Source organism: Thamnophis sirtalis, unplaced genomic scaffold (assembly GCF_051295495.1).
Source record: "Thamnophis sirtalis isolate CommonGarterSnake01/CBP01778 unplaced genomic scaffold, rThaSir2_p1.2 scaffold_8, whole genome shotgun sequence".
NCBI lineage: Eukaryota > Metazoa > Chordata > Lepidosauria > Squamata > Natricidae > Thamnophis > Thamnophis sirtalis.
Window position 1 is genome coordinate 14620359 of NW_028261388.1, and position 26794 is coordinate 14647152.

Below are 26794 nucleotides of genomic sequence, written 5' to 3' on the forward strand. Positions count from 1 at the left end.
AACTGGAAGTCAATCAATCACTATTCCACTTTTCTTTTTTCCAATTTCGCAAAGCGGTTTTTCGAATGAAAAATGTGCATATTGAGGGGGAAATCATATAAAAGCTCATACATTGGTAAAACAGCATACCCAAAAGTATTACCTTACATTACATTAAAGTAAATATAATGAAAAGTGAGAACAGAAGTACATAGCAAGGAAATTGTGTATGAGAATATGTGCAAATCTTAAAAAAAAAAAAAAGAATTGGATGTAGAAATTGAATGAAGTGTACCTACCACTGGAAAAACAAGAAGTTATTTAGAATTTTTGTTAGATTTATATTCTGCTATTCCTTACAGGAATTCAAGCAAGGTACCTACTTTTCTCTCCTTCGATTTTCCTATAAAAGCTCTGTGCCGCTGGTTGGCTTGAGAGATTGAATATATTTGCACAGAAATAAGTAGCTCATGGGTGGAATGTGGCCATCAGCTACCAGATTTTAGCATATCCATCTTTTTAGAATGGCCACAAAGCCTAGAAATTTGCTCATCTGTCAACATCATCATCCATCTCACACACACCCTGCACCTCAAAAGGCAAACTAATGTTTAAAGTTTTCTAACTTTACAGGTGGCTTTACATGTTGCATGAACACAGCTATGTATAAATAGAAGTTTATGAATTAATTGGATAGGTATATAGCCAGATACAGAACTTAGCAATAGTATAGCAATAGCAGATTTTTATATACCGCTTCCTAGGGCTTTCAGCCCTCTCTAAGCGGTTTACAGAGTCAGCATATTGCCCCCAACAACAATCCGGGTCCTCATTTTACCCACCTCGGAAAGATGGAAGGCTGAGTCAACCCTGAGCCGGTGAGATTTGAACCGCTGAACTGCTGATCTAGCAGTCAGCTGAAGTGGCCTGCAGTACTGCACTCTACCCACTGCGCCACCTCGGCTCCCTAACTTACTCAACAAACCATATTGATTTAAGTCATAGATTAGAGTAATGTGTAGACCAGGTCATTTCCTAAACCAGTGTTGGCGAACGTTTTCAACGAGTGCTGAAATGTAACCGTGAATGTGTGAGGAAGCACTAGAAACCGGAAAAGCAGCTCCCTAGCGCGCAGACCCAGGAGTGCCGGAAACTGGAAGAGCAGTTCCCTGGTGCCCATGTGCATGCTGGGAAGCTGAGCTTTCTGTCTCTGGTGTGTGCAGGCATGCCAGTCACCTGGTCTTCTAGTTTCTGGTGTGCATGTGCACGTGAAGACTAGCTGGCCAGCACGCATGCACGTGCTGGAAACTGGAAGCTCAGCTTCCCCGCATGCAATGTGCACCAGGGTGCTGCTCTTCTGGTTTCTGGTGGTCCCACATGCACGAAGACCAGCCCGGATGGTGCACATGTGTGCACTGGAACCCAGAAGAGCAATGGGCAACAGCTGGCATGGCCGGAGAGATGGCTCTATGTGCCATTTCCGGCATGCATGCCATAGGTTCACCATCACGGTCGTAGACTATTACGGGTGGTCACAGAGTCAGCCAGATGTTTTGAGTGTATCTGACATTTTTGCCAAATCTATTGAGTACTTTTCATGTACCTGGGCTAGACAGATGTTGTTGTTTGATGGGATTAAAGAAATTGCCACAGGATGTAAGCTGTGCTAATAAAGCTCCCTTTTGCAATTGACTGATGGTAATCTTGTCAATGCCGACAGTGTTCAATTGGGGCTCCAAATGTTTTGAAATTGCACCTATTCCTGTTGGAACGACCTTTGCTTTCTTTTGCCACAGTCATTCATATTCTGTTTGCAAGTCATTACATTTTGTGATTTTCTCCAGTTCTTTCTCTTCTATGCCTCTGTCTCGAGGTATTGCAATGCTCACTATCGAGACTATTATTATTCAGGCAACTTTCTGGTATTCTGTGAGACAGAGACAGAGTCACAGCATGTGTTATCCCATTAAGCTATTAACTTCCCTATCTAGTTGGTGTTTTTTTTTGCTCTTGCTTCACTTCTAAACGTGGCGATGATCAATCATGCTTTCACAAACCTGAGGTTACAATTGTATTCCACAGAATGGAGTTCAGCAAGAAACATGTGGCTGGAATGAATTCAGTTGTGAACACTTAACTCGTCTGTTGTAATTTTTCACTCTCCCCATCCGGCATTTAGCAAGCAGCTTGTCTTACCTTTCCATGCCCAAGATTTTTTTCTTTCTTGTCCTAATTGATTGAATTGTTTACAGCACAGACTGAGTTCACAAAGAAATTGGAGGACGTTTTTCATCATCCGACAATCGGGAATATTTGCCTGATAATTTTGTTCAACCACAAGGTCCCATCTTAGGCCCAGTACTCTTCAATATCTTCATAAATGTCTTAGATGAGGGATTAGAAGGGGAACTTACCAAATTTGCAGATGATGCTAAGCTGTCGGGAATAGCTAACACCCTAGAAGATAGGCTGAAGATCCAAATGGATCTTGATCAGTGGTGGGATTCAGCCAGTTCGCACCTATTTGGGAGAACTGGTTATTAACTTTCTAAGAGGTTCAGAAAACCGGTTGTTGGAAGAAATCTCCTTTTGTTTTTTCCCACTTTACAGGGCTAATCCTGTAAGGAAGGCAGGAAGGAAACTCTGGTGTTGTTTCTAGCTTAATCTTTATTGCCCTGCTTATAGAAACTGCCTCTCCGGTTAACCCTAACTACATTGTAACAGCTAAGGCAAAGTGCCCATCAATCTGAGTAATGTTGAGTTAGCCACGCCCACACGGTCACATGACCACTATGCCCCTCCTATCCACCTGGTCATTAGGACAGAGAACCTGTTGTTAAATTATTTGAATCCCACCACTGATCTTGACGGACTTGAACCTCTGGGCCTTATCTAACAAAATGAAATTCAGTGTAAAGAAAAGTAAACTCCTACACTACTTAGGTAAAGAAGTCAAAAGTACACATATAAACTGAGCAAAACCAGGCTTAATAGCAGTGACTGTGAGAGGAATCTTGGAGTCCTAGAGGACAACCAGCTAAATATGAGCCAGCAGTGTGCAGCAGCAGCCAAAAAAGCCAATGCAATCCTAAATTTCATTAACAGAGGGATACAATCAAGATCAAGTGAGGTACTAATACCACTCTATAAAGCCCTAGTAAGACCACACCTAGAGTACTGCATCCAGTTTTGGTCACCACACATTAAAAAAAATGTTGAGAATCTAGAAAAAGTGCAGAGGAGAGCAATTAAGATGATTAGGGAACTGGAGACTAAAACATATGAAGAACAGTTACAGGAACTGGGCATGGCTAGTCTAGAGAAGAGAAGAACCAGGGGAGACATGATAGAAGTCTTCCAATATTTGAGGGGCTGCCACAGAGAGGAAGGGGTCAAGCTATTTTCCAAAACCACCTGGAGTCCAGACAAGGAATAATGGATGGAAACTGATCAAGGAGAGATTCAATTACCTCCTCACGACCCATTAGATCGCATAGATTGGGCCTCCTCTGAGTTCCATCTGCCAGTCAGTGTCGACTGGCAACTACGCGGAGGAGAGCCTTTTCAGTAGCAGCTCCGACCCTTTGGAATGATCTCCCCATGGAGATTCGTACCCTCACCACCCTCCAGACCTTCCGCACAGCCCTCAAGACCTGGCTATCCCGTCAGGCCTGGGGTTAAAGATTATATTCCATCCCCGCCCGAATGTTGAATGAATGTTGCTTTACTCTTTTAATTATGTATTGTCCTATATGTCTTTGTATGTTTCCCCTTCCTATTTAAGTTGTAAGCCGCCCTGAGTCCCCTCAGGGAAAAGGGCGGCCTATAAATAAACTTAACCTAACCTAACCTAACTTAGAAATAAGGAGGAATTTTCAGACAGTGAGAACAATCAACCGAGGGCAGCTTGCCCTCAGAAGTTGTGGGAGCTTCATCAGTTGAGACTTTCAAGAAGAGATTGGACTGTCATTTGTCAGAAATGGCGTAGGGTCTCCTGCTTGAGCAGGGGGTTGGACTAGATGACCTATAAGATCCCTTCTAACAATGTTAATCTGACAACAGAAATGGTCATTTATTTCCTCTCAATTGGTCTAGGTTTGGTTTGGTTTGAAAAAGCTCCTGTCTCCACAAACAATTTCACCTAAGGCATATGAGCATGTGTCAGGTTGGGGGGAGAAAGAGAGAGAAGGAGAGAGCGAGACAGACAGAGAGAGGGGGGAGGGAGGGGAGGAGAGAGAGATCTTGTTATATATGGATAACATAATGATTAGCTTCTAAAGAAACATCTTCGCTGATATGAACTTATCTGAATGGCATGTGACTTTCCCAGTTATAGTGCAGTATATATGAAATACTGTTCCTCTGAGGCAGGCTTGTCATGGAGATTTAGTACCAAGTAAAATACCTATCCCTCAGGGCCACCACGAAAATGTCACAGCATTATTCCTTTGCCGTGTTTCCCTAGTCTGCTGTACCCCCTTCCATCCCCTACCCACTTCCACCTGTTTTCCCTTTACTTCATTCCATAGTCATTTTTCATTGTATTTAGCAAAAACCTGGGGCTTCACCTTTATACATGACAGGTGCCAGTTTGGCTATTGGTATTTGTCTGTCAGTATCAAAAACCGAGGAAGCTATTTGTATAAGAACGATTTTTTTTCCTTAAAGAAAATACTATTTCTACTGGATTTTGCACTTACATGCCCCACCCACCCCCCAAACAATATTAAAAGTTGTTTTTTTTAAAGGAAGATGAAAACAAACATAAACTAATAGGAAATAAGGAAGAGAAAAAAGAATAAAATGAAAGAGAAAACTAAAAGTACAAGAAAATTAAAAAAATAATCCTGCCTTTTGCAATAAATCAATAAATAAACCCAGAAGGGACCTAAAAGAAAGAAAGAGACATCAGGTATAATTGCCTAAGGTCTGGGTGAAGAGACAAATATTTAAAGTCCTTCAAAAAAAATAAGTAGGGTGGAAACCACTCAAATTTTGGTGGGAGCTTCATTTCTGAGGGTTTTCTAGTCATTATTGTTTGTAGAAACCTATATTCTTGTTTTCAGCTTGTAAGTTTGTAAGTTTAAGTTTATTGACATTTGTATGCCGCCCACTCCCTAGGGATTCTGGGCGGCTTACAAACAAACAAGGGGATATATAAATTTAAAAAAGAAATGCAACAATTAAAATACCACAACATACATACTACTTAAAATGGGGCTGGTTGCTAATTCAACGGCCCTAGGCCTGCCGGAACAGCCAGGTTTTAGTGGCCTTACAGAAGGCCGGAAGAGTAGTGAGGGTCCGGATCTCAATGGGGAGATCATTTCATAAGGCCGGGGCAGCAACAGAGAAGCCCCCCCCCCCCTGAGGGGTTCACCAGCCGACATTGACCGGCCGATGGTACCCGGAGGAGGCCCAATCTGTGTGATCTAATCGGTCTTTGGGAGGTTAATGGCAGGAGGCGGTCTTTCAGCTTCTTTTACTCTTTTCACTTAGGTCCAATATATTCCATTCCCATATGTGATTGATCTTTGGGGCAGTAATAGCATCCCAACTAAACCAAGGGGGGGGCTTAAGAAGATCAATTCTTACTCTAATATTCCATAGTTTGGTGATATGAAGTTCACTTGTAAAATTTTATTTCATTGGCTGCTGCTGATATAGCAATAGCAATAGCAGTTAGACTTATATACCGCTTCATAGGGCTTTCAGCCCTCTCTAAGCGGTTTACAGAGTCAGCATATTGCCCCCAACAACAATCCGGGTCCTCATTTTACCCACCTCAGAAGGATGGAAGGCTGAGTCAACCCTGAACCGGTGAGATTTGAACAGCCGAACTGCAGAACTGCAGTCAGCTGAAGTAGCCTGCAGTGCTGCATTTAACCACTGCGCCACCTCGGCTCACAACCTGCATCATGATGTCAGGGGAAAATATATATATATATACATTAGTATGATATGAGAGGTGATACCCTATGTGGCTTCCATTTTCAGAAGTAGCATCACTGTTCTCATGAAGTTTAATTCCACCCTTCAACTTCATTTTGGCAATATGCTATGCAACTATAATACAGGGAAATAATATCCGTTTGTAGCCAAAATTCATTTCCATCTTCCTGCTGCCCTGCCATAGAGTATACTATAAATCATCTTTGGACTATACACAATTAATTTTCTCTTCCTTACCCATCTGCTTCTTCTTTTTTTAACCATGTTTTTGTTACATTTGATTTTAAGGTCACTCTCACATTTCACTTGAACAGCTGGTGCTTAATATTGAAAGATCGTTGGATGATAAAGTTACAGAGTCAGTGAAAGAGGGATGTCATTTTAAAAACTCATTATGCTTGACTGTTTGCTAAAACAAGCGCATTATGAGTACATTTTTAATAAAGGGATTTATTTGTCTGCTGGTTGAGGAATCTGGCTCCTTAAATCAGAAAAGTTTATTTTAACCTTATTTGAAAGCCTGGAAAATGCAATTCCTTTTCTTCATACTTAAGAAACATGGCCAGACTTCACAATTCAACTTACGGAACTTAAAAAGAAATGACACTAGAGAAATTACCTTCATTTGAGATAATATAATATGCAACTCCAGATAAAACCTTTTTTTATATAATTTTCAGGGTAACTGTTCTTCCAGATGGAAGCCTGCAAATTCTGAATGCCTCCAAATCTGATGAGGGGAAATACATATGCCGAGGAGAAAATATATTTGGTTCAGCAGAAATTACAGCTTCAGTATTTGTGAAAGGTGAGATATAACTGGAAAATGATTGATCTGCAAAGGTTTGCACCAGGTAAAGCAGAGTACACCAACAAAACTCCAACAAAAGTCAGTTTGGTCTAGCAGTTTAAGGCACCAGGCTAAAATGTGGAAAATTCGTGAGTTCTAGTTTCATGTTATCCATGAAAGCTAGCTAGGTAAATTTGAGCCAGTCACTTTTTTGAACAACCTTATAGTTGTTGTTGTTGGGAAAATAAGAGGAGGAAGGTATGTTGAGTATCTTTGACACCTTGAACAATTTGTAAAAATGATCAGGAGGGATATAAATAAATACATAAAAGCAACATGCAGGTATTCCAATACTGTATTCTAACTATATTCCTAGTAGAACAGAAGTAAGAATATTGAGATTCTTCTTCTTCTTCTTCTTCTTCTTCTTCTTCTTCTTCTTCTTCTTCTTCTTCTTCTTCTTCTTCTTCTTCTCGTTCTTCTTCTTCTCGTTCTTCTTCTCGTTCTCCTCCTCCTCCTCCTCCTCCTTCTCCTTCTCCCCTTTTCTTCCTCCCACTGTAGTTAGGGATGGTGGGGAGAGGATAGTGAAGCCCTTGGACCACTTGGATTCAAGATTTCTCTTCTAACCTTGGGTAACTACAGTCTCCTTGGAATTGGACTAGAACATGTTCATACCAAATCCTTACATCCAAAATAGCAGCCATACTCTGCTATGAGTTTGTTGATCCAACATATTTAGTGGGTACTAGGTATGAAAACCATTTTTGGCTTGTAGTATTGCTCTGTAATAATTATATTATGCAACCTTTCAAAATCCAGAAGTGTGCAGTTATGTTTGACCATAATATATTTATTATTTCTGCTCATTGGAATACAGAAATTGTTCTGTAATAATTATATTATGCAACCTTTCAAAATCCGGAAGTGTGCAGATATGTTAGACCATAATATATCTATTATTTCTGCTTATTGGAAGCAAGTGGAAGTTGTAATCCAACACATAACACACTCTCTCTCTCCTGCCCATCTTCATCTTCCAAAGAATGGTCACAAAGGAACGACTAATAAGAATAAAATCATTGCATCTTAAAGATTAATTTAAAAACACAAAGGGAACCCATAAAGCATTTAAAAAATATCAGAGGAACAGACAACACTCCAGAATTAAAAGCCCTGCATTCTAAACCTCCTACAAACCAAAATTGTGCCTAATTTTCCTTTTCTCAACCACAGACACAAAGCATTGGGCTGAGAAAATTGATAAAAGAAGGAGGGAAGGTGTGTGTTTGGGGAGGGGGGAAATGTCTCAAAATTACAATTACGGCTGAAGGCACTTGGATTTGTTTGAGTGATCTTTGTCCCCTCTACGCTTTTATAATGACTGTGAAAAGGGCAAACAAAATGAGAAATTCTTGTACAACCCAAACGATCACAATCTACATCTTCCTGACTTTTCTGTCAATCAGTGCAAGCCCAAGCAGTAAAAACAAGAAATACGGGGATATTTCCCAGTTGATGTCATTGATTTGTTTTGTCTCCTAGAGCCTACCAGGATAGACTTGTCCCCCAAGAGAACTGAGCTGACGGTGGGAGAAAGCATTGTCCTCAGCTGCAAAGCTTTCCATGACCCAACCTTAGACGTCATCTTTCACTGGAGTCTGAATGGGCAGCCTATCGATTTTGAAAAAGAAGGTGGACATTTTGAAAGCATCAGGGCGGTGAGCATCAGTTAAAATCCATTTTCTTTGACAAGTTTAATGGAATGAAATGTGCTGGACAAATCTTGGTTTCACTGCAAATTTACAGTTATGACAGAATTACAATAAGAAGAAAGGAAGGAAGGAAGGAAGGAAGGAAGGAAGGAAGGAAGGAAGGAAGGAAGGAAGGAAGGAAGGAAGGAAGGAAGGATCCACTTACTGAATTTAGCATCTCATTTAATTCAGTTAATTGAAGTATAGGATATTTGTAGCCAAAAAGAAATTGCAGTGAATCCAATCATTTTGCTATTGTTAAAATATCCATGAGTTTAGGCCTTAGATACATTGGATCAGTGGTGGGTTGCAGATTGGTAATGGATACATTGGATCCAGTGGTGCGTGCATGTGTTGTAGTATTAAATGGCGCTTCTGCAAGCCTCCGTGATGTTCCAGCTGCTCAGCGGAGCATCGCACGGGTGCTGTACATGCTATGCACGTGTGCGGAAGCACCAACAGCTTTAAAACACGGTAAGTAGCGTGGGTGGGCAGGCCTCCCAGAGCACCATACCGGAATGGTACCCGGTGCTCCGGGCAGGATCCAGTACGCCTGTACCAGGGCGTACCGCCTGCAACCCACCACTGATTGGATCTTTAATTCTACAATTCCTGATTACTCACTGGAAATCCTGGAATTTTGGGGTCATTCTGGTGATTTGGGTTGCGATAGAGTGACCAGCCCAAAGTCACCTGGTCCTGTAACCTGGTTATTCAAATATTCCAAAAATATTCTGATCACCACTGGAACTGGAGAAAGATACTGCATGGTTTTTAAAAATTATTATTGATGTAATTTTGTTGAGGAAAATAATATGCTTTCCACGTGCAATACATGCTAGAATGGGTTATGGCCTTGAGAAATCTCTGAAGTTCTGAAGAAAGTGAAAAATATGCCAGTAAAAGTGAAAACTCCTAAAAATCCTAGTTAGTAAATTTATGATTATGATACAACAGACACAATCTGTATCTGGACAGATTAACAGAGAAAACCCATGTTATCTCATTTATTCTGACCATTTCACATAAATTAACACCCATAATATATGGCAACAATTGACACCAATAATGCAAATTCAGATTTAACAAGCATTGCTTTGTGACAGATATTCCAGCCACCCTAATGATCTATTATTGAAGATTTATTTTTTTCTTTCTGAGAATTCAACAGCTTTAATGTTGGAGAAGGGACATGGTGGCTCAGTGGCTAAGACGCTGAGCTTGTCTATCAAAAAGGCTGGCAGTTTGGCGGTTCAAATCCCTAGCACTGCATAACAGAGTGAGCTCCCGTTATTTGTCCCAGCTTTTGCCAACCTAGCAGTTCAAAAGCATGTAAAAATGCAAGTAGAAAAATAGGAACCACCTTTGGTGGGAAGGTAACAGCGCTCCATGCACCTTTGGCGTTTAGTCATGCTGGCCACATGACCATGGAGACTCTTTGGACAGTGCTGGCTCTTCGGCTTTGAAACGGAGATGAGCACCGCCCCCTAGAGTCGGGAACAACTAGCACATATATGTGAGGGGAACCTTTAATGTTGGAGAGTGTAATGCGGAGAGTGTAAATATATATAGTTAATATCTTGGGTCTTTGGGGTCCTTAAACTTTCCAATTTATATCCCTCTGTGAGGATGTTCCGTGATGAAGGAGAATGCATACAGGACGAGACTTTAAATACAGACTGAAATGTGTTGAATCTCTATTCAAAACTCAGAATCTTGGATAATGAAGATGACAAAAGAACAGCAGTGCTTAAAAACCTACAGCATCCCCAAAATTAACTTAAACTGCCTTTTGTTGCACAGATAATGGGCACTTGCAAAATCTAATCACCAGAGACAATGTAGCAAGAATTCCTAAAGGAGCTAGGGATATGATTGGTTTTTACTAGCCTAAAATTGATTCCATTCTAAATGTAAATTTGAGTTAAATATTAACACAGAGCCATGTAAGATATGTAAAGGAAAGGAAACTCCCTAAGGAAACAAACAAAAGACTAATAAGGTGCTGATTTGAATAAAAACTTCTTATGCTAATTTATAGATTCTGGTTATGAATCCCCAACCATGTTTTAAAGCAGAGCATTGTGCAATAGAGTGAGGGAAGGGGGGACCAGCATTTGATATCATCCACATGAGTGTTCAAACTAAAACCTGCCAAGCTATAGTATTTGTCAGAACAGCAAACAAGGATTTCCTATTTTTTTCTCAGGAAGTTTGAGAATGTCTTCCCAGTTTCTCCTGACCATGACCCTTCCAGTACTTGAGGGGCTGTCCCAGACAAGAAGGGAACAACCTATTCCAGGAGTCACAACCTTAAACACTCAAAGAGCCACAAAGGTCCTAGTAGGACTCCTAACCAGAAGCCCCCCCCCCCGGAGCCAACCAGAAGTCCTGTTTCCCCACCATAGAGTCTCCTCCAAGCGCGGCGTCCTTTTTCTTCTACCTGTCCTAACCGAAAGCACTATCAATTGTGGAGCTGACTGGAAAACCCGCCCCTTACCATAGAGTCTCCCCCTGGCATGCCCTGCTTTCCCCCCATCCAACCAGAAGCTCCTCTCAATATTGTGGTGCCGACTGGCGATAGGGAGCCACAGCAGAGAGATGAAAGAGCCACATGCAGCTCCAGAGCTGCGCATTGCTGACACCTGACCTATTCTCTAAAGCACCTGAAGGCAGAACAAGAAGTAACAGATGGAAACCTATCAAGGAGAGACACGACCTGGAACTAAAGTGAAGTATTTTGACAGTGAGCACCACTAATCAGTGGAATATCTTGCCTTCAGAAGTTGCGAGTGCTCCATCACTGGAGGGTTTTTAAGAAGAGCTTGGACAGCCATTTGTCCAGAAAGATAAAATGTCTCCTCATTGAGCAGAGGGTTGGAGTAGAAGACCGCCAAGGTCCCTTCCAACTCTATTTGAGGGGGTTGTTGGAGATGATAAAGGATGCTGTGCTGATATTGTTTTTTTCTGTCACATAATTTTCCATCAATTCAAGCTGTTTACTATTTACCCTCTGAGAAAAATCCAAAAAGAGTTTCTCCAAAATGAGTCATTCACTCTTTAGCACCAATTAATCCAATAAGTGTGAGATGCATTCCAGCACCAGTAGCCATGTGATCCAAGAACCTCCTCCTTTTGACATACCCCTATTTTTCAGAGTATAAGATGCACCAGAGTATAAGACACACCAAGGTTTTGAAGAGGCAAACTGAAAAAAAGTTTTTGCACTCTGCAAACCTCCCAAAAACGGGCCGTTTTTCATGAAAATGACCCTGTGGTTTGTTTTTTTTTCAAAAAAAAGGGGGGGCATCAATAGCTCTTAGGAGGCTTGTAGAGTGTTCCTGGGGGGGGGGGACAAAAACGACCAGAAAGCAGCCCATTTTTCACAAAAACAGGTCCATTTTTTTATCCAAAAAAGGGTATTAGGAAGCTTATAGAGTGCTCCTGGGGGCTGGGAGGGGGAATTGAGCAAGAAAAGGCCCAGTTCTGCCCTTCCCAGCCCTCAGGAGCACTCTGAAAGCCTTCTACAAGCTATGCACAGCCATTTTGGTGAAGGGGGTGGGGGTTTCAAGAGGCAAAAACAATGCTGTATTCAGTGTATAACACGCACCGAGATTTTCAGCCTCTTTTTTAAGGGGAAAAGATGCATCTTATACACCAAAAAATATGGAATATTGCATTCAAGTTGCTCATAAATGCATTCCTGTTTTGATCATACAATCATGACTACCACCTTGATTTTCTTGATTCCCCCCCTCACCCTGCGACACCTCTGCTCCTTCCACAAGAATGTCAATTAAATTGCCTTCTTCTTTTAAACAAAATTTAAGGGAAAAATATCCTTCATCAGACTGAACAGAACAGTACGTAAAATGCAGAACTTTTACAACTATTCTGCATGAGCCAAAAGTGTCTGCTATCCTTAGAGTCCTTTGCCTTTAAAACAGAGAAATTCAGAAGCATCCTGGCTGGGGAATTCTGGGAGTTGAAGTCCACCCATCTTCCAGTTGAGAACTAGTGCTTTAAAGTGCAATAGCAATAGCACTTAGACTTATATACCGCTACACAATGCTTTACAGACCTCTCTAAGCAGTTTACAGTCAGCCTCTTGCCCCCAACAATTTGGGTCCCCATTTTACCCACCTCGGAAGGATGGAAGGCTGAGTCAACCTTGAGCCTGGTGAGATTTCAACTGCCAAATTGTAGGCAGCCGGCAGTCAGCAGAAATAGCCTGCAGTACTGCATTCTAACCACTGCGCCACCGTGGCTCAGCAATGATGCTGGAGACTCACTGAAATCCAAAATGCCTTCAAAGAGAGAAAGGTCCTCTGAGAATCCTTCCAATAAAGCACTTTCTTTTGTAAAACAAAACAAATATCTGCTCTGGCTGAGACTTTTATGAAGAGCAATAACCAGTTTCTTCATCACTTGCCAGAGTTCAGCACTCATAGGCTTGATTCAGACCCCTAAACTTACCTGCCTGACTGCCTTACTTTAGAATAACAGAACAACAGAGTTGGAAAGTAGTCCAACCCCCTCTGCTCAAGCAGGAAATCCAATACTATTTCAGACAAATGGTTGTCCAGTCTCAATTCATGTGACGTCAATTTATATTGCTGTCCTTCTGGCTGCAGCAACCCTGGGCAACACCCAATAAATAGAACCGAAAACAGCAACAGCTCAAAATAATTAAAAACATGCACCACAACTGTCAATTTGCAATGAGCCAAATAAATCCCTTCCATCTTATAGGTCAGTGACAGATAGACAACATACAGTTAACCAACAAATCAAAATCCAACATCTGTGTTCACACATGCCAGGAAATAAATTTTGTGTGCCTTAACTTCTGGTTCATGTTTATCTTCTGAGAAAAAAATAATTGGGTAATTCAGTTATCTATACTAATTATCCAAGCCCAGCTTAACTTAGTTTATGGTGTTGTCTGTATCCAGCCATTTCTAAATTATAGTATCTACATTTTCTTTCTATGGACATGGTCCTAATATAGTAAATTACCAATTTGTGTGTGCCAAATGTGGCTTGATTCTTTGTGACTTAGTGATCCAATCATTGTGGTTGGAATATCATAGTTTATTGTCTTGGGCAAGGTAAGAACCCAACCAGTTGTTCGTTTATGTGATAACCAAAGACTTGACCAAACCAGGATTTAAGAAAGTTTGAACAAAGAACAGTTTCAGCTGCTTTAGTTTGCTATAAGTAAATGTAAAGGTTCCCCTCACAGATACGTGCTAGTCATTCCTGACTCTGGGGGTGGTGCTCATCTCCGTTTCAAAGCCAAAGAGCCAGCACTTTCCAAAGACGTCTTTATGGTCATGTGGCCAGCATGACTCAATGCCGAAGGCGCATGGAACTCTGTTACCTTCCCACCAAAGGTGGTCCCTATTTCTCTACTTGCATTTTTACATGCTTTTGAACTTCTAGGGTGGCAGAAGCTGGAACAAGTAATGGTAGCTCACTCCGTTATGCGGCGCTAGGGATTCGAACCGCCGAACTACCAACCTTTCTGATCGACAAGCTCAGTGTCTTAGCCACTGAGCCACTGCGTCTCTTTGCTTTACATTATTGTAATTCCAAGTATTGGACTAAGTCTTAAGTCCCCAATCATGACTACTAATGATTATAACCATGTGTTGGTCAAGCTGTTGTAAACTCTTTCAGTGGGGTGCTTATGTAGTAGCCATGCTTCTTTTTCTCAAAAATGAAATTCATCCAATTTGGTTCTGCTGTTTAGATTTTTAGGTTGTAGACATATTTCCTTTGCTGGGGAATAAATTGTGATACAATTATTGTGAATCCTTTCTTAGAGCATCACGATAGAGCAGATACTGAGGGAGTTAGACCAGGCAGTTACTGTCTATATGATATTTTTATTTGCTTTAACAACAAAGCTCACATTAAATGTAAATTATTCTCAGAGGGGAAGAGAAATGTCAACTGATTTGGTCTTACCCTTTCTGTATCCATGGTTTTATATCAAAAGCATAAATCTTTCTGAACACACCATGTTACACAGCTAATAAGTATTGTAGCAGCAGACAACGTTGCAAACTTTGAATCCCAAATTGGCACCTTGTTGAAAAGAAATACAATTCATCATGTCGTCCAACTTCAGAGACGAATTGGCTGAGTACCCGAGATCTTAAAACCTCACAGGCAAAAAATTGTGCTTTTCCTTCCCCCCTTGCACATTTGGTTTAGGCAAGTATCAACAGATCTGTCAGTCTTGATGAGCACAAGGAAGAATTGCATTATTAGAAGGCTTTTGGGTTTTTTTAATGAATACTTTGAAATTTTTCCCCATGGTCTCTAAGTAGATTTTGCTTGTTTGAATTCAAACTATGAGAGTGGCGGGGGGAGGGGGGACACAGGTCCACTCCAGTCTGTGTCAGAGAAGGAACACAGTCTCCAGATTTGCATTCTAAACAAAAGCCCCTTCTTATACAAATAAAAGTAGAATTATGGAGGAAGATTATGGAGGGGACAAGTATAATCTGGCGTGCATGAGCATAAGAACATGACAATAGTCCTACTGAATAGCAATAGCAGTTCGACTTATATACCGCTTCATAGGGCTTTCAGCCCCCTCTAAGCAGTTTACAGAGTCAGCATATTGCCCCCAACAATCCGGGTCCTCATTTTACCCACCTCGGAAGGATGGAAGGCTGAGTCAACCTTGAGCCGGTGAGATTTGAACCGCTGAACTGCAGTTAGCAGTCAGCTGAAGTGGCCTGCAGTACTGCACTCTAACCACTGCGCCACCTCAGCTCTCTCTGAATTAGATGAATGTTATGGCCCAGCAGGAGCCGTTGGAGCTGCAAACAGAGTCTGATAGCGAGGGACCCTATGAGTTGGCTCTGGAAAATGTGGAGGACCCTGGACAGGGTTCAGATTCCAAGCAGGAACTAGAGAGGCTGGTTTAGTTTAGTTTAGTTTAGTTTTATTGAACTTGTATGCCGCCCTATTCCCCGAGGGGACTCAGGGCGGCTAACAAACTAAATAGGGGAAAGGGGAAATACAAAAAACGAAAAGACAGACAAACAAATTAAAAACTCATCAACAGCCGCAACAATTCGAGTGGGGCTGGGAACTCATCAGCCTCAGGCCTGCCGGAACAGCCAGGTTTTAACGGCTTTGCGGAAAGCCCGAAGGGTGGCGCGGGTCCGGATCTCCACGGGGCCACCAGGAGGCGCCTGAGGCATGGAGCAGCAGTGAAAGCCAAAGGGAGTTTGTCCCTGACGCCAGGCCCTGAAGCAGTGGGGAGGAGCTAAGGGAGTTGGTCCTGGATGCCAGACAAAGACCGGCAGATAAGCGCCGACAGCAACTACGGAGATATAAAAGATAATTGGGGCCAGGTGGTTGTGATTAGGCTCTTCCTAAGAGAGTATATAAGAAAAGACTTTGGGAGGAGGCTTTTTGCAGGACACAACTTTTATACTAAAGCTGGAGAAGCTCTTGTGTGTATTTCTTATCTGTGGAAGTCTGGGTTGCTGCCAAAGTCTTGTCGGTGTGTTAATTACTGTGAATAAATTGTCTAGCGGTAATCTTGTGTCGTCATGACTCACCATATGGAAGGGGATCAGAACAGATGAAGATCCCATCTTAATCCAACTCTACGCTTCTCAATGACCTTGGGTGCTGATAGGTCAGAGTTGGAGAATGACCACCAGCTGGCCATTGTTCCCCTACACCTGGAGGGGGGACATTTGAGGGGGAAGGTGCTACATTAAGTCTCCAAGTTTGCTGGACCTTAATAGACCTATTTTACATGAATATACAGTATATCCATTTCCTTTCGTAGACATTCAAAGCCACACTTGTGGTAATTAATTCCATGATGCTCTGGGAAAAGACACGATTTCTTTTTCTGTTCTAAATCTGATTCGTATGAGCTTCAATAAAATTTGGGTGACCCCAGTCCCAATGTTTTGAGACAAGGAGAACATTTTCCCCTCACTACTTTCTCCATGCCATGTATGATTTTACACCTTCTGTCAGGCACGAAGAATTAGGAAAAGGTATTAAGTTCCAGTTAAGATGCCTAAGTATGGTTTTACTAAGTCTTTATAAAGGGGGGCTAATACTTCACATGATCTTAAGATGAATGAAAGTAAGATTCTACATTTAGGCAAGAAAGACAAAATGCACAGGTACAGTATAGGTGGTACCTTGCTCAACAGTAGTAACTGTGAGAGGGATCTTGGAGTCCTAGTGGACAACCATTTAAATATGAACCAGCAGTGTGCAGCAGCTGCCAAAAAAGCCAACACAGTTCTAGGCTGCATAAACAGAGGAATAGAATCAAGATCATGTGAAGTGTTAATACCACTTTATAATGCTTGGTAAGGCCACACTTGGAATACTGCATTCAGTTTTGGTCACCACGATGTAAAAAAGATGTGGAGACTCTAGAAAGAGTGCAGAGAAGAGCAACAAAGATGATTAGGGGACTGGAGGCTTAAACATAGGAAGAACGGTTGCAGGAACTAAGTATGTCTAGTTTAATGAAAAAAAGGACTAGGGGAGACATGATAGCAGTGTTCCAATATCTCAGGGGTTGCCACAAAGAAGTGGAAGTCAAACTATTCTCCAAAGCACCTGAGTGTAGAACAAGAAGCAATGGATGGAAACTAATCCAGGAGAGAAGCAATTTAGAACTGAGGAGAAATTTCCTGACAGTTAGAACAATTAATCAGTGAAACAGCTTGCCTCCAGAAGTAGTGAATGCTCCAACACTGGAAGTCTTTAAGAAGATGTTGGATAGCCATTTGTCTGAAGTGGTGTAGGGTTTCCTGCTTAGGCAGGGGGTTGGACTAGAAGACCTCCAAGGTCCCTTCCAACTCTGCTATTCTATTCTACCTTTTGTTTGAAAATGACAGGGTGTGGGCAGAATTGTAGAAATCTAATGAACTGAATGCTGGGTCAAGCTACAATATGGCCTTTAAACCAGTTTTTAGAAATGTTAGAATTCCAAAAGGCCACTTAGGCCACTGAGTGCATTTTCTATTGCTAGAGGGAAAAGCAAAGTTTTAGGAATTCCAGACAGCCTGTCATAGAATGCGACTAATAAAAGTAGATAAAGCTGAAGACATTAAGACTCTTTCAGTGCTATAATGATATTGTGTGACCGTTACATAAATCAAGATGCAGTTCAGCAAAATAGAATCCTCAACAAATTTTTCTTACATGCTGAAAGGGACAATAGGCAATTGTCATTCAGTACAGCGCAGCAGTCTTAAGAATGGCAAGATCAATTTAGGATTAATTTATCACCTGCCACTATACATTTTTTAAAAGTAAGCAAACAAGCACAGAGTTATCCTGACTCAGTTTTTACCTATTTTTAAAAGCAGCATTCTTTTATGATAAACCGAGAAACAAATTCAGTAGTGAATATTTTTTAAAAAATATCTAGCAATGCAACAGAATTTTAATGCAAAACTGAGCCAATTATGCTGTATTTGAATTGGTCACTCTCACGATGCTACCTGAAAATAAGGTCATTGTATTCTCCCATATCTGTATCTAGTGTGACATTTATTGTTGATTTCTCTATATGTTTACATCTAAATTCTTGTTTGAGTTTACATTTCTGCATGGTTTGAAATTAATTATCATTGGGGTTTGTTAGCCGCCCTGAGTCCCTCCGGGAATAGGGCGGCATACAAGTGTAATAAACCTTGAACCTTGAACCTCTCCTGCCTCTAGTGACTGCATGTCCCTGGTCTGAACGATATCAGGATCTTCTTTTGATGGAAATTCCAGATCGGGTGATAAATCCATTTTCAGATACTGAGGAAGATGGGGTAGTGGAGGAACAACTCATAAAGCTGCACAATGACATTGAGCTGAAGCCAAAGTTTAAGAAATAGTACCAAGAGTTTTGGTTACAGAAAGAAATTTCTGATCACTATCCTGCACTATGGACAGTGGTTAAGAAGTTCCTTGTTGCATTTCCAACATCATATTTGATGGAACGTGGCTTCAGTGTGGTCATCCAACTTCTCTCCAAGCAAAGAAATCGACTCCAGATTACTGAATGTGGTGATTTAAGACTCCTGCTAAGTGACTTAAAACCAGATATTAGGAAACTGGTATCCCTTCATCAAGCGCATCCATCACATTAAGAATTTACTGAACAGTGAAGTAGTTACTAAATTTTACTGAGTTTACTAAGTTACTAAGGTTCTTGATAAATGACTTTGAAAACCTGGTATCACTGCATCATGTTCAACAATTTTGTTGAATTAACATTAACTAAAAAGGTTTTTAAATTGGATTTTGAATAAATGTGCAATTAATTGTTACAGTTTTGAATTTCACTGTTACTATCTTCCTTCCGTTGTGCAAACAGCCCAGTCACATGACCCCCACAGCCCCGCCCACCAAGCCACACCCACAGAAGCGGTAGGGAAAAAAATTTGAATTCCACCACCGGGTGGGGGACACCGAGGATCAGTTTGTAGAACCAAGGGGGCGGTGGACTGAAAAAGTTTGGGAACCACTGTTCTAAACTGTTCTTTGAAGAACGGTTGCAGGAATTGGGTATGGCTAATCTAGAGAAAAGAAGAACTGGGAGGGTGGGACATGATAGCAGTATTCCAGTATTTGAGGAGCTGCCACAAAGAAGACGGGGTCAACTTATTTTCCAAAGCACCAGAAGGCAAGACAAGAAACAATGGACGGAAACTAATCAAGGAGAGAAGCCACCTGGAATTAAGGAGAAACTTCCTAACAGTGAGAACAATTAATCTTCCCTCAAGAAGTTGTAGGTGTGCCATCACTGGAAGTTTTTAAGAAAAGACAGGACAGCCATCTATCTGAAATGGTACAGAGTCTGCTTGAGCAGGGGGTTGGACTATAAGACCTCCAAGGTCCCTTCTAGCTCTATTCTGATTGATTGGTTGGTTAATTGATTGATTAAACAATGTACAGGTAGGTAGTCCTTAACTTATAACCACTGCTTAGCAACTGTTCAAAGGTACAAAAGTGGGACTTCTTAGAGTCCAAATTCGAAATTCTGACAGACATCCCACTCTGCTGTGCTCATGTGACTAAACTTTGCGCACTGGTCAACGCAATCACATTTACAGTCATTCGTAGCATCCTGTGGTCATGTGATCACATTTTACCTCAGTTTTGCTGAACCTCAGCACTTCTGGATTTTAGCAAAACCACATTCATAGCATACCATTGTTTTATTTAACAACAGCAGCATTGGTTTTAAAACTGTGAATTTGCCTAATGACCTTAGTGATTCACTTAATGACCACTATGAAAAAATGTCATACAATTGTCTCGGTTACATAACCAACCCATTTTATAACCTTCATGACTTGATGGGCAGACTCCATTATAGTCAGAATTCAAGGACTACCTCTAGTCAAGAAAAATGAGGGGCAGAAGGTAAAGACAGTGGCTTTTAGAAAACAGAATTAAGTGTGATGCAGACAATGGAATCAGTTAATACATTACATTTTATTGTTTAATTCTTGGGCATAGTGTTGGTGAATTCATGGATTTTAGCTTAGTTCTTTTACTGTGAAACAGATCTTGGGTGAGGTAAGAGAAGAAAAAAGTGATTTGATTCCACCTACTTTCTCCTCAGGATATTACCCATAGCCCTGGAAGATTTGTCATAGGGAAAATACTGTAGTTTTGGAAATACAAAAATAATTCTCCAACCCTTATCTAATACTTCTCATCCTCCTCTTCTCATTATTATTTCTTCTTGTAAAATGAGACACGTAAAAGAATCTACTGTTGCAGGGAAACTGGAAGCCTGGATATTAACACAATCAATGAACCATGAGTAGCTACACAGCGTAAAGCTACATACAGTGCCCAGCATGAGAATTATTCTGGAATACAACTCATCTATTTATCTTCAGTACTTACATCAGACTACTGACCTGTAAAATGTACATCTGAGTGGATTTCAAAGACCTAAGTTCAAATCTCTCCTAAGGGTCTAACAAAATATTAGAAGCAGCGGCAAATGGCTGTGATATCACTGCCCTGTAAAACCTCTGTGTGAGGCAGAGACATGGTGTAATGGAGGCATAAAGATTGGGAAGTATTTGTTAACAACAATGGAATGAAGATGTTAGTGACTGTTGAACATCAGGCAACATAATACTTTGAAATGTCATCACAAATGTTTTTGGGATTATCCCTATAGCAGTACCTCTGTACATGTGTGGTACATGCAACGGCCCCGGATCGTCAGCTGGCATTTTTAGTCCAAATATCAAGAATCGATTGTTTGCTTGTTTGTTTATGTGCTGCCCCTCTCTCTCACACACACATGTGTGTGTGTGTTTTAAAGTGTTTTTTAGAGTTTATTAATGTTCCCCAGGAGTTTCCTTCCCTTAGACTCATAACTGTCCCAAATAAAGCCAGCTACAAGCAGGCCAAGATAAGCCCACAAGGCTATGGCTAATAGTCCATAAAACAATAGAAAGTTACTCCAACAAGTAAGTCCACCAAATAAACTTAAATTTACCAGGCAAAACTGAAAATACATCCAGGAGAGCTCACTTGGCAAGAGAAGTTCAGAGTCTCCAAGGTGCAAAGTCAAGCTGGAAGCATGAACAACAACACATAAACCAAACACGTTGTTCCCAGCAATGCCTCCCTCGGCCCACCATGATAAATAGCTTTCCAGTGCAGCACATCAAGGCAGATCTCCTTTGCTCTTGCCTTTTCTCTCCCTGTGTGCTTTCAGGTCTACTATAGAATGCAAGGCAGATCTCCTTTGCTCTTGCCTTTTTTCTCCCTGTGTGCTTTCAGGTCTACTATAGAATGGTTTAGGTTTGGGTCTCATTTTATTTATATGCCGCCCTATTCCCTGCGGGACTCAAGGCGGCACACAAACCCAAGGAGGGAAAGGGAAACACAAAAACTACAAATACAAGGCATTTAAAAACAACCAACAGCCACACGAATCGAGAGGGGAAGGGAACTCATCAATGCAGAATGCAGTTCCTCCTCCTCTTCTTTACTGACCTGCAAACTGTTTCCACCCAAAACAGTTTCGGCCAGCCGTTCAGAGTCATTAATTAACCCGTGCCAGGGTTACACCCCCTTTTCCTGTCCCCTTTCCTTAATTTCCTATTTTATTTTCTCTCTTTTTTTTTGTGTATTTTATGCAATAAGAATAAAAAATGGAAAGAGGTAACTTCGAACAAGTGCTAAGCGACCAGTTATAAATTGAGGACTACCTGTAACTGAGAACACTGGTGGGAATAGATTACTACGAGCATTATGTTGCCTATTCCAAATGCTCAAGGGAAGCAGCTCTTCCATTTTTGCAAATCTATATTCGTAATGTGTTTGAGCAGATGCTATTGTATTGCTTTTTTTTTTTCTCCCACAGCAAGCATCTTCTGCGGATTTAATGATCAGGAACATCCTTCTGATGCATGCTGGAAGATATGGCTGCAGGGTGCAATCTACAGCAGACAGTGTATCAGATGAGGCAGAACTTCTTGTTAGGGGTGAGTATACTAATCACAGAAGACAAGATCAGCATAAACAATTGCGCAACCCAGTTGAAATATAGATATTGACGCTGATCTCAGGGCCGTAAGGTTGCTTTTAAAAAAAAAATAATTTTATTAAAAATTATGTTATACAAACAAAATTTGATACTGCTAACTAGATGCTAAAGAAATATACTTTTGAAAAATAATAATTAAAAAGCACAGAAAAAGGAAAGAAGGAAGAAAGGGAAGAAAGGAAAATAGAAGAAACTTCTTTCCCAGCAGCTATAATCAACACAATTTATCACAGTCTCTTAGAATACAACCATACCCTCCTTTTCATTTCATATCTCACCCCATTCTTGATAAGCCCAACTCTACAACCTCATCTTTCTATATTATATTCAATTAGAGTTCATTACGAGTTATCAGAAATAACAACATACCATATTTTTGGAGTATAAGATGCACCGGAATATAAGACGCACCAAGATTTTGAAGAGGTAAATTTAAAAAAAAAAGTTTTTGCACTCTGCAAACTTCCCAAACCCTCTGCACACCTCATTTTTTGTGTGAAAAATGGGGCATGCAGAGAGTTTGAGAGGCCTGCAAAGTGGTGGGTGGGCAAAAATGAGCAAAAAACAGCCAGGTTTTTGCCAATAAAAGGGTGGGGTCTGAGAGGGGGGCAAAACCAAACAAAAAATAAGCTGATTTTTGCTCAATTTTGCCCTCCCCAACACCCCACGAGCACTTTGCAGGCCTCCCAAACCCTCTGCAGTCCTGGAGTCTGAGGAAGGCTCTGAATGAGGGATCTGTGTCAGAGGAAGAGAAGGGGCCAGAGCCGTATGCCAGTTATCAGCTGCCTTCAGAGTCAGACATCAGTGAGGCAGGTGAACAGCTGGAGCCTGTTCCCAGTATGCGCATGCACAGAGTTGCCAGGTGAAGGGAACAGCTAAAGAACAAGGACTGACTTGGGAGTAAGGTCAGATGATGAATTGTCCCTCCCAGAGGAAATAAAAGAGGTGTGAAAGGGGAGTAGAGTTGTGAGAACAAATGGTCACTAAATGGACTGTTGTAAATTGAGGACTACTTATACTGCTAAAAATCTGCCTTCTGCCCTTTAAAAGACAGTTGTAGCTGAACTGACTAGCACTGTTTACGTGTACCTTCATAGCTTGCATAAGAATGAGGTACAGTTGATCCCTTTACATATAATTGAAAAATCAAAATTGTAGCTCAATTTTTGATACTGATTCAGAACAAATTTGCTGTTACTATTGGGATTCAGCCATGCCAACTATTATTTATTTGCACATCTTATCAGCTTCCTATGTTTTTCATTTGGCATGACATACACATGCAGTAATGTTTGTTGCCTAGTGTTACTTGATTTCCTTCCCTGTGGAATAAATAGAGCAAAAATCTATAATTCAGGATAACTCAGAACATAACATTCTTATCAGTTCATTATAAGAATGTAGGACTCCTTTATTACTCTAGTAAAAACTTGATACACTAAATCAATACCCATTTCATAGTCAGCTTCTCCAGAATGCTTAAATTTGACAATTTCCTTGCCTTTTTATTCTGTATTTCAACAAAACCTTTGGCAACTCCATTTTACACTGAAACTCTTTATAATCTCTAGTATGTGTTATGCAGCCCTACAATTTTTTTTCTAAAAGATAAATGCATAGCTGGATCAAATCCCCAAACCTGTAATTTGCACACAACAAGTGTTTTATTTAAACGAATGACACTCCTTTCCAACTGCAAATTGAATATGTGTGGGGCAGTTTAGAATTATAGACTTTTATTTCTGGAACCTATTCATAGCCTAATGCTTTTGTAACAAATTATCAGATAATTCCCTTCATTTTGTTCTCCTTTAATTCTCCATTTCTAGATAAAGTTGCTTCTATCTCTTCTCTCCTCTTCTCTTCTCTTCTCTTCTCTTCTCTTCTCTTCTCTTCTCTTCTCCTCCCTTCCCTTCCCTTCTCTCCAAGTCCATTTACATGATAACTTCTTTCTTCTTCAAACAAACTTACTGTCTGAAGCTTGACTGGTGTCTCTATATGGGGTTTAGATTGCATTCTCCATAACTCTGCTTGGGACCATCTACTATGTTTGAGATTACAAACCACACCCAAAGTGCAAACCACAGAGAATTAGCTGTTTTCCCAGAAATTCCACTGGTAGATTATAAAAAAGTGTTTGTCAGAGAGTCCGTACTCTTTTTAAATACTAATAATAATCATAGTCCACCAGAGTCAGCTGAGGAAGAAAAAGAGACATTGGAAAAATACTTGAAGGACTATGAAGAAGATGCACTGAAGCAGTGATGGGGTTAAAAAATGTTAATACTGGTTCTGTGGGCATGGCTTGGTGGGCGTGGCAGGGGAAGGATACTGTAAAATCTCCATCCCTTCCCCACTCCAGTGGAAGGATACTGCAAAATCCCCATTTCCTCCCGATCAGCTGGGACTCTGGAGGCAGAGAATAGATGGGGGCAGGGGCAGTCAGAGGTGGTATTTACCGGTTCTCCGAACTACTCAAAATGTCAACTATCGGTTCTCCAGAACTGATCAGAACCTGCTGAATACCAACTCTGCACTGAGGCTTGTACACCACGAAGGCTTCCTGAGAGATCAAACTGGATTACCAGAAAGGCCAAATAAAGCATAGAAAAGAGACATGGCAAGGCAAAATACTATATGGCAAAACAAATAGCAACAAGAACTGCCAATAGCTAGGAACAAGAAAAATGAAGAGACAGAGGGGCTCATTCTGGCTATACAAGACCAAGCCTTAATAACAAAGCCAGAATGGAGAAGACAGCAACAAATAGCAAGTGCCATCTGTACAAAAAAGCTGAAGAAACGGCAGACCACTTAGTAAGCTGCTACAAGAGCAGAAAGATCTTGCGTAGAGCCATGGTAGTGCAGTGGTTGGAATGCAATATTGCAAGCTGATTCTGCATTCCCTCTGCCAGCAGTTCGATCCTGACTGGCTCCAGGTTGACTCAGACTTCCCTCCTTCCAAGGTTGGTAAAATGAGGGCCCAGATTGTTTGGGGGGGAGGGAAACATGCTGACTGTGTAAATCACCTAGTGGGGGCTGTAAACGATTATGAAGCAGCATATAAGTCTAAGTGCTATTGCTATTGACTATAAACAACAGCATGACAAAGTAGTCACAATGGTGAAATGAAAGATCTGTAAGAAATAGCAGTAGCATTTAGACTTATATGCCGCTTCACAGTACTCCACAGCCCTCTCTAAGCAGTTTACAGAGTCAGTATGTTGCCGCCAACAATCTGGGTGTTCATTTTACCAACCTTGGAAAGATGGAAGGCTGAGTCAAGTCATGATTGAACTCTTGGCAGTGGGCAGAGTCAGCTTGCAGTACTGCATTCTAACCACTGCGCCACCACACAGTGGGACCACAAGATATTCCAAGTAATAGAAAATAAAGAGGCGAAAATGTCCTGAGATTTAGAATTCAAACAGACAAGCACCTGTCACTTAACACACCAATGATTGCTGATAAGAAAGACAATAAAGTTTAGATGGCAGACTTTGCAGAATGTGGAGAGAGCAGAAGAGAAAGAATTGGAGAAAATGCAAAGAGCTCCATATAGAAGTAGAACAACTCTGACAAAATTAAGCAAAGATAGCAACAATGGTAATAGTGCCTTGGATGCCATCGCCAAACATCTGGAGCACCACATGAACACTATTGGCATTGACAAAGTCACCATCAGTCAATTGCAAAAGGCACCATCCAACAACAGCATCCGCCTATCCCCAGGGGCTTGGGAAGAACTATAGGCGGATAAAAATGCCAAATCCAGGCTAAACGTCTGGATGACTACGTGACCAACAGAGATTATAAAAGCCGGTCTAACTTAGGAAATGCCCTGTGGTTTGTTCCCTTCATCCTCTTCGTGCAAACTACACATTCCCTGTGTAAAACTGGATTTGTACGGGGGACCTTCCATATTGATTTTACTCTTGCCCAAAGAAAAGCTTCCTATTTTCAGCTTCCAGTCCCCTGCAATCACTAGTTAATAAAGGACACTTTGACTTAGGTGATGTTTTTTAAATCTTTCTTTCCGGTTTTGATTAGAGGAGAGCTGTGATTCTTCTATAGATTTCTGACATGCTAGATGTCTACACGCTTTAGACAAATTGAGGATTATCAGCGCTTATCTCTTTTTATAGCCTTAGCAGGCATGATTCGCTGTCCTCTAAGAGTGACCTGACAGGGATAAGACTTAATCTTCTTGAGAATGAATTAGACCCTGCAGCTGAGAAAAGTAGGCGTCATTTTGGAACTTTTCTTCCATATCTACGACTTTCTATAACATTTTGCCTGAGAAAGAGCTTTGGAGAACTCCAAAGCTTGCAACATGCTGGTTCTTAATCATTGGATAGTTTCTTCATACTAATAACTGCACTGCGCTAGCCTTGTATCAGTGGTAGGATTCAAATAATTTAACCGGTTCTCTGCCCTAATGACCAGCAGGGTAGGTGGGGCTTAGTGGTCATGTTACTGGGTGGGCATGGCCAACTCAACATCACTCACGTTGATGGGCGCTTCACCTTAGCTGTTACAATGTAATAAGGGTTCACCAGAGAGGCAGTTTCTGTAAACAGGGCAATAAAGATTAGGCTAGAAACAATACCAGAATGTTTCCTTCCTGCCTTCCTTACTGGATTAGCCCTGTAAAGTGGAAAAAAACAAAATGAGATTTCTTCCAACAACCGGTTCTCCGAACTGCTTAGAAAGTTACCAACCGGTTCTCCCAAATAGGTG

The 26794-nt window shown here is 41.1% G+C and overlaps 1 protein-coding gene across 1 annotated transcript in view; it reads left to right on the forward strand.

Moving 5' to 3' along the window:
- Window positions 1-26794, forward strand: part of CNTN5 (contactin 5) — a 624505-nt gene that overhangs the window by 539901 nt on the left and 57810 nt on the right. The window contains exons 14-16 of the mRNA XM_087721123.1: window positions 6612-6739; window positions 8264-8439; window positions 21872-21992. Coding sequence (XP_087577249.1) covers window positions 6612-6739; window positions 8264-8439; window positions 21872-21992 — 425 coding nt within the window. The remainder of the gene's footprint in view (window positions 1-6611; window positions 6740-8263; window positions 8440-21871; window positions 21993-26794) is intronic.